At 40.0% G+C, this 8,641-nt stretch overlaps 1 protein-coding gene across 1 annotated transcript in view; it reads right to left on the minus strand.

The window, feature by feature from the left end:
- Positions 1 to 1,592, minus strand: part of LOC105810214 (dnaJ homolog subfamily C member 1-like) — a 181,348-nt gene extending 179,756 nt beyond the window's left edge. The window contains exon 1 of the mRNA XM_012644156.1: positions 1,108 to 1,592. Within this exon, the coding sequence (XP_012499610.1) occupies positions 1,108 to 1,320 (213 nt within the window). The 5' untranslated portion in view covers positions 1,321 to 1,592. The remainder of the gene's footprint in view (positions 1 to 1,107) is intronic.
- Between the last annotated feature and the right edge of the window lie 7,049 nt (positions 1,593 to 8,641).

Here is an 8,641-nt window from a genome sequence, read left to right on the forward strand (position 1 = left end):
TAATGGAATGAAAATGCCATGTTTGAAAATTAAATTTCAGTTCAATAGTTCACCCAAATTTATGATAACCTATGGGGGGAAAATGAGCATTTCATATTTAGTCATGTGAAGTGTGCCTGGAATGGCAACTATTGATAAATGTTCATTTTTTTTAACCCAATAACTATTCAAAGCATTGTATGAAGGGCTCAATCAGATCGTGTGAAATTCTAAGTCTTTCACCCTATAATCCTGAATTCAGTGAAATGTCATCTTGGCACTAGGTTTCAGGTAGAGACAGAATATCTACCCTAACATAATAACCCTCAACGATAGAAATAAAAAGCAACAATCTAATTTTATAATTTAATGTCTCGAACTAAAAAAAGGGGGGGGGAAACGAAAGGGAAAGAAAAGAAAAAGAAAAGACGACCCTGCGCTACTGGTTGGGCCTCTTCCAATAGCACGAGTACCTCTACTGCCCAAAAAACTTAACAGCTCCTCCTATAAGTTCCAGGACCAAACTGGTACAAGCTTCAAATTTCTCCAGATTTCTTAAACTGGGATACAAACCCCTATCTAACAGGCTAAACAGATTACAAAGTACAATGTAAGAAAAACTTCTACAACACAGACGTTAGATAATGCATTCCTATCTTCCCAGAAAGAAAGAAAGCAGCTGGGATCCGAATAAGTCTAAGAGGGAAGATGACAATTTAGGGTGAGACATGGCTGCTCTTTCTCACATTCTGGGGGGCAGGAAAGCAAAGCATAGGTGTAAAAAAAAAAAAAAAAAGTCTCTTCTTCCTCCAGCACAGCTGGGGGGCGGGGAGGATCGTCCCCAGAATGCCAGAGCATAGAGAAGGTAGAACCACCCTATACTGGTGGCCCCGTCCAGCCTGTCACTGGGACTGGAACTAGAGAAGTTGGAGCAGGGGTGAGGAACCGGGGAAGCTGGACAAGTCCTTTAGAGCCTGGGGTTATGAGGACACCCTGGTGCACCGGGCTGAGGAGGGCAGCCGGAGCCCGCTGTGACCAAGTCCTGCCCTCTGTGCCCGGCTCCCTCGGACGAAACGGGTCAAAGCCCGCCCTCCCTGTCCGCCCGGACCCGCGCGTCTCCGCGCTTACCTGCTGCACCCCGAGAAACTGGTAGAAGTTGAGCTGCACCTCCTCCACCAAGTCAAACAACTCCAGGTCTCCGCTCTCCCAGCCGCGCGCCGGCCCCGCGGCCGCCAGCAGCAGCAGCAGCTGCAGCCACAGCCGCGGCGGCGGCGGGAACTGCACGAGCCCCAGCTGGCGGCGTCGAGGAAGCCGCCCCAGCCGAGAGCAAGGAGTCGTCATCGCGCCGGGCTCGGAAAGGTCACCCGCCACGCAGTGCCGTCGGCCGAACCCCGGGACGTGGCCGGCAGCGCGTGCTGTGGGCAACAGTGGCCGTCAGTCAGAAGCGCGTGCAGCCGCTCCGGAGCCGCCAGCCAAGCGGCCGGCCGCAGCGGGAGCGCGGGGGTGGCGGGAGCCCGCGGCCCGACCGGCGAGTGGGCGGGCGGGTCCGCAGCCGGCTCTACCTAGCGCGGACCCTCGCCCCCAGGCCTACAAACAGCTGGAGAGCCAGCGCCCGGCGCTGGGCTCCTGGAGGGGGAGAGGCTTCCTTTCCCCTCAGCCTATCACAGACCACGCTTCCGGTGACATCACGTCTCCTAGCAACCGCGGGGGCGGGGGCGGGGCCGGAAGTAGGGACGCCGGGAGCCCCAGATCTGGGCCTCCGGGAAATGCTTCTCAGTCGCTCGTGCGCACGGAGGAGCTGTACCTACGTTTGCACCGGACAGAGACATGGGCAGTTATAGACATGACGCATCTACCTGGAACATCCCGCGTATAGACATACCACTGAATAGCTACTGTCTTGCCCTCCCCCAATATTGAACACTGAAAGCATATTTGAAGGCTGATTTATTGACTGTGGCTTCTGTTCCCTACATTTCATTATTCCATCAGCAAAGATAGGGGAAATTGAACCAGGCCTGAAAGGGGCAAATCTCGTGAGTAGTCTAGAGTGTCTTTTTGAGAGAAGTGAAGCAGAAAAGGCATTTGAGCCAAGACAAAAAGTATATTTCTAATTATGAATTAAGACTTACAGGCATAATATGATACCATAAAATAGCGTGGTAGAATCAATAATGGTGACTCAATCATAGTTTTAGGAGAAATGTCTATGCACCTTATCTCACCCTCAATTGGGGTTATTTTCTCAATTGAGGTCCGTTTTTAAAAGACACTTAGGCTAAAAGCCTGCTTTCCTTTGTAACAATGTCTCAGCTCCTAGTGTTACATTGCCTCTGTTCAGTCTCTTTTTAATTGTTTTTCTCCACCCCTATTGTTCTCCTGTGTGAACTTTATTTTCTTTTTTGCCTTCTTGCATTTCTCTTTCCTGACTCCCTGCTCTTGTTGAGAAAGTAGAAGAAAGCAAAAATGCTCTTATAACTCAGAAAGCTAGCCCAATTTTAAAAGTTTGACCTCATGCTTTTCCCATTTTGGATCTGATCGGTTAAATCAATCTCGGTAGGGTAATGATAAAACTACTTTCTCTCTCATAGTAAGAATATGCTATTATGTTTGATAAAGGTTAGAAAAACACTAGGAAGCAAATCTTACTGAGGAAATCCTATTATTGTGGAGTTTTAAAAATATTTTTAAATAAAGTCATAAGTGAATGTAAGTATATCTTGCTTAAAATAGTAGATATGCCTGAAGTAATCACAATTTAATCTATCATGAAGCTGACCTTTCAAAGAAACAAGAGCAGCATTACTGGAGTCTGCTAGGGCTGCTATAATAAAATACTTTAGATTGGGTGGCTTAAACAATAGACATTTTATTTCTCACAGTTCAGGAGGCTGAAAAGTCTGAGATCAGGCTGCCGGCATGCTTGGGTTCTGTCGACAGCCCTCTTCCTAGTTTGCACATGGCTGCTTTCTTGATGTATCCTTACATGGCTAAGGAAAGGGGGAATGAATGGATGGATGGATGGATGGACAGATAGACATCTTGTGTCTCTTCTTATAAGGGCACTAATCCCATCATGGGGACTCCACCCTCATGAGCTCATCAAAATCTAATTATCTCCCAAAGGTCCCACCTCCAAAGACCATCACATTGGGGATTAGTGAAACAGAATTGGAGTCTATTCAGTATAGTACTTCTCACTGACATAAGGTATTGCTCTTGAAGATTCATCCTGCCCATTTCCAATGACACTTGTCTACTCTAAGATGATGTTCGTGCTGGTCCAGATCCCTACAAAGACCACAGTAATATTCATATTTAGATTTCTAGTTTGGCATCTTCACATACTCAGTCATTGCTCCGCAAAAAGACAATGCCATTGAATAAATCTTCTTTTGCTGAGCTCTGGACTAAGTGAGCTGTTTTCTTCCCTGGTGACATTTACTGATTCTGGGCATGGGCTGATAAAGCTTGGCTTGGACAGAGCAACTTAACACAGAAAAAGAGAAACCAGTGAAACATTTAACTGTCATGTGAGTTGTATTGGAGAGGAACCAATACAACAAATGCAGCGGAGCCCTAAACATACAGCTAGTTTTCCCACAGGACATCTGCTCAGTTCTGGGGTAGTACAGAGGCTGGGCAGCCAGGCCTGACAGGTGGAGTAAAATCATGCCATGTTCTATCAATGTGTATAAAATTAATTCTACCTAGAAGGAGGAGCCTGCTCGAAGTCAGGCATTCTTCCCCCTCAAGACATTTGCAATATTTCTGAAGTTGTGTGAGTGGGAAGCTAAAGACCTAAGTTTAATACCTCTCAAAGATAGAACTACATCTCCAGGACAGAGGAGATGGAACCTCCCAGGCTCTTAATCAAAAGCCCAGAAGAATCACACATGAAGAACAGAGAGAAACCAGAAGTGGACTGATTCTCACTAAGACTGCAACCCAATCCCAGCCTAGGTCATCCATGATTGAACAGAGGTAATCAGACCCTTGCCTTGTCTATTTTCATCTCCAGAGGAAAATATCATCTATATTGTCTATAGGGTTTTTAACATAAAAGTCTGGCACTGGTAAAAAAAAAAAAAAATAAGAGACATGAGAAGAACAGGAAAATCTGACCAATATTCAAGAGAAAAATAGATCATAGAAGACCTACAGGTAAGCCAGATATTAAAGTCCAGATAAGAACTTTAAAATAACTATTATAAAATAAAGCAATAGATTATAAAATAGAAGAAAAGGTGGACAAAATGATTTAAAAGGTACAGAATTTTAACTGGGAATTGGAATTCCTAAAAAAGAACAAATGGAAACCTTGAATTGACAAATATATTATCTGAAAGCAAGAACACAATGGGTGAGTTTAATAGCAGACCAGACACAGCAAAACAGAGGATTAGTAAATGTGGGGACAGTCAAGAAAATACCCAAACTAAAGCACAGAGAGAAGAATGAATGGAAAAAACAGAGCTTAAAAGGCATGTGCACAGTGAATAAATCCAGGATAGGTGTAACCGGAGTCCTAGAAAAAGAGGAGAGAATGAAGGAGAAGAAATATTTGAGGAGATGATAGCCAAGAATTTTACAAAAGTAATAAAAGACAAAAAAACCACATATGAAAAATTAACTCAAAACAGATCATAGACCTAAATGTAAGAGTTAAAACTATAAAACTCATACAAGAAAAAAAGCAGGAGTAAATCTTAGTCACCTTGGCTTAACTAATAATTCCTTAGATATGACACAAAAGCAAAGCATAAATGACACAAGAAAAAATAGATAAATTGAACTATAGAAAGTGAAGACTTTTGTGTTGCTAGCAAAATGTTGTCAAGAAAGTGAAAAAACAATCAGGAGAATGGGAGAAAATATTTGTAAATCACATACCTGATAAGGGACTTATATCCAGAATATGTAAAGAATTCTCACAACTCAACAACAAAAAGACAATCCCCTTTTTTAAAAAATGGGCAAAGGATTTGAATAGACATTTCTCCAAAGATATACAAATGGGCAATAATAACATGAAAAGATGCTCAACATCTTTAGTCATTAGGAAAATGCAAATTACAACTACAAGGAGATGCCACTTCCCATATATTAGGATGGCTATAATTAAAAAAAAGAAAACAGACAATAAAAAGTGTTGGTGAACATGTGGAGAAATTGGAACCCTCACAAATTACTGGTGGGAATTCAAAATGATATAGCCCCCTTGGAAAACAATTTGACAGTTCCTCATTATGCCAAGTGAAAGAAGCCAGTCACAAAAAATATCACGTATTGTATAATTCCATTTATATGAAATGTTCAGAATAGGCAAACTGATTAAGACAGAAAATAGATTAGTGGTTGCTTAGGGCTGGGGGGACGGGGATATTAGACACTAACTGTTAATGGGGTGCAAGATTTCTTTTAGGGGGTATAAAAATGTTCTAAAATTAAATTACTGTGATGGTTGTATAACCCTGTGACTATATTAAAAAACATTGACTTGTACACTTTAAATGAATGAATTGTGTGGTATGTCAATCATATCCCATAAGGCTGTTAGAAAGGAAAAAAAATACAACCACACACATACAATATGTTCAGCAAACTCCAAGTAGGTTAAATGCAACAAAACAAAACAAACCTAAGTATATCACAGTCAAACTGTAGAAAAGCTTGTGGGATGCAAGAAGGCAGTAAATTCAAAGAGGACTTGTAGCCTTAAATATCTTCAAGAAGGAAGGCAGAAAGTCAATGAGCTACATGTTCAACGTAGGGAGTTACGTAAATAACTATAGAATAAACCCAAGTGAAGGTTTCAATGAAGACATCTAATTGTTTCCAACATAATGCTTATGCAAGTGAGCTGGGACCAGATTAGCTCATGTATAGTTAAATAATTGTTTTTTAAGTTCATCATTTTGTAGGTTCTGGTATTGACAATAGTGTGTGGCTAAGACGCACTGGAAGAATACGCCATCAGCAATGAGGACAGGAGGCAGAATCCAGTGTGTTGGAAGGCTCATCCACACAGAGGTTGATGGAAGAAGTTTTGATCTCATTACAAAAGAACTTGAACATCATAATGACCACTATTTTCTAGGGAAGAATGTGAAAGGGTATGGTAATTTAATAGACCGGAAGGACTCAAAGAGGTTTAAATTAGCCATCTGGTGGCTTATCCCTCCCTTTTGAGAAAGATCAAATTTAACTATATCAAACAGAATTGAATATAACACTTGTTATAACCAAAATCCAAGCCTCTCTTAAAAATCACCATTAGTGGCCTATTCATCTATGATTTGGAGATATCTGGTTCTCATTAAATCCTGAAATGTTCTCATTAGCTCCTGTATGGCTGTTTCTCAAATACATGAACTTCAAGTTCCAAGATATCATTGTTTTTTAATGTAATGTTATCTTCATTCAGTAATTTATTTATCCAAACACCATTCACAAACTTATATTGAGTTGACAAAGGTTAGAAAAATATTGTTTTGGTGAAGCGTCTCCTCGGAAAATAATCCCTTTTGTATTGCAGTATTGAATTTTAATCATTTGAAGGTCCTCATAAATAAATACAGATGCTCTTCATATTATAAATAATAAATATGTTTCTAACATGTTGACACTATGGTTTTCACTTCTCTGAATAATGTACTACTTACTCACACAATCTCATAGTGAGTAAGAGCACAGATTCTGGAGCCAGATTGAATAAACTTGAATCCTGGCTCTATCATTTACTATCTCAGTGATCTCTGTGGTTCAGTTTCCTTATTTCTAAAATTAGGATAATACTACTACCAAAATCATAAGGTTGTTGGGGGCATCAGGTGAGATAATTCGTGTCTGGTATATAGTAATTGGTATTTAAATGTTATTATCATTTTATGGGAAGTCTCCATCTATACAGTATTAAGGTTTCCATAAATAAATCTTATTTGTTTTTAAATGTTCAGATATTATCTTTAAAGGCATTTGTTGTCAACCCTAGGCTATGACTGCGCACTGCACCAGAAATTTATTCAATTGCTTGCCCAGGATGGTGAGAGACAAAACTGTCTTTACAATACAATGACTGGTTGTAAGAGCCGACTTAATTTTTTTGTTCTAATTCCATAAAAACATACTAGCCATGACTTTCCTGCTAAATTCAGCTTAAGGTTAAACAATAGATGCTGAATTAAGAGCATGTTACCCAGTTGAACAAAAAAAAAGAGAAAACACTCACATTTGACTTTTTAGTCACTAAAGACTCGTTGGTCACTATATTTTCAGACAGTGGGTTTTTCTCTTTTACATGGATTTTAATGTGTCACAATAAAATCCGTGTTAAAATTTCTTTCTTCTAACATCTTCTGTACTTTGAGGATTATCAATTTTTCAAAGCTTTTAGTAACTCACTTAAATCACTTTTTTAAATTTGAAAATTAGTTTTTCTGCTTTTTCCTTTAACCAGCCCGGATAGCCTCTCCTACTGACTCGTTAATTCAGCTAGAGCATAGCAATCGTTGTATTTTCCTCATTTACAAAGGCTCCAATTAGACTGCAAAAGAAAATTTTAACAGACCTCTTCATCATCTCTTCCTGCAGGCTGAACAGCTTGGTTTTGGCATTCCGTTGTTGAGCCCTGATATTGTTTGTGATGCCAAATTGGAACACAAGGGAAAACCGTACAAAGTTGCTGTTCACCTCAATCGACAGGCCCCAGCTAAGGCATTATTTAGAGAAATTGCATGCCTCATAAATGCCTATTATTAAATTTGCTAAAAGGAGGTGGCATTCTCTACAATACTGAACTAGCAACATGATCAACACAGAAACAAACAGAGATAAATTAAGGAAAACTTAGTTCTAAATGACAAGATATGGGAAATTAAAATTTGCTGTTCTAAATGTGACTATTGTATCACACCTATTTTAACCCAGCTATACAGCCCAGCTTCATCTCTCTCTACCTCCAATATATAATACTTTATTATTTTTGTTTATCACAGAAGGGCTTTTAGTGCCAAGACTCCATAATTCAAGTCTTTTAACTTAAAATAAATTAAATAATAATAACTTCACCACCAGGGGGCAAAAAACATTTTTATAGGCAAAGGATATATTTAACATTCTAAAGGAATTAACTCGTATGAACATAGTTTTTTTGTTGTTGTTGAAGGAAAAATTGTGTTATTAAAAGAGAAAATTGTACAAGTTACCATTAACCAATGTCCTTCCCTTTACTATAGTTTTTAGATCCTTAAAAGGAAAATTTTCCCTTCCCTTTACCCTTTTCTTTCATATATTTGCACATGTGGAAGAAAAATAGAATTGACCTTGTTAAATGCTAATCTAGTCTTCGTCTGTGGTGGCCTTGACATTGCCTTTAGGGTGGGGTATATTCTGACCAATGGTTTCCTAAGCACGTATTTTAGTTCTGCTTTTTTGATAATTTCAGGTGATTAACTCATATACTCAAATCTTTACCTCCTTCTAAAATCAAGTTCCTTGTCTCTTGTTGTTTTTGGGTTTGTTTGTTTGAGACAGGGTTTCACTCCGTTGCCCAGGCTGGAGTGCAGTGGTGCAATCATAGCTCACTGCAACCTCAAATTCCTGGGCTCCAGGGACGCTCCTGCCTCAGCCTCCAGAGTAGCTAGAGCTAAGACTACAGATG

Source organism: Propithecus coquereli, unplaced genomic scaffold (assembly GCF_000956105.1).
Source record: "Propithecus coquereli isolate 6110/MARCELLA unplaced genomic scaffold, Pcoq_1.0 Scaffold103, whole genome shotgun sequence".
Lineage (NCBI taxonomy): Eukaryota > Metazoa > Chordata > Mammalia > Primates > Indriidae > Propithecus > Propithecus coquereli.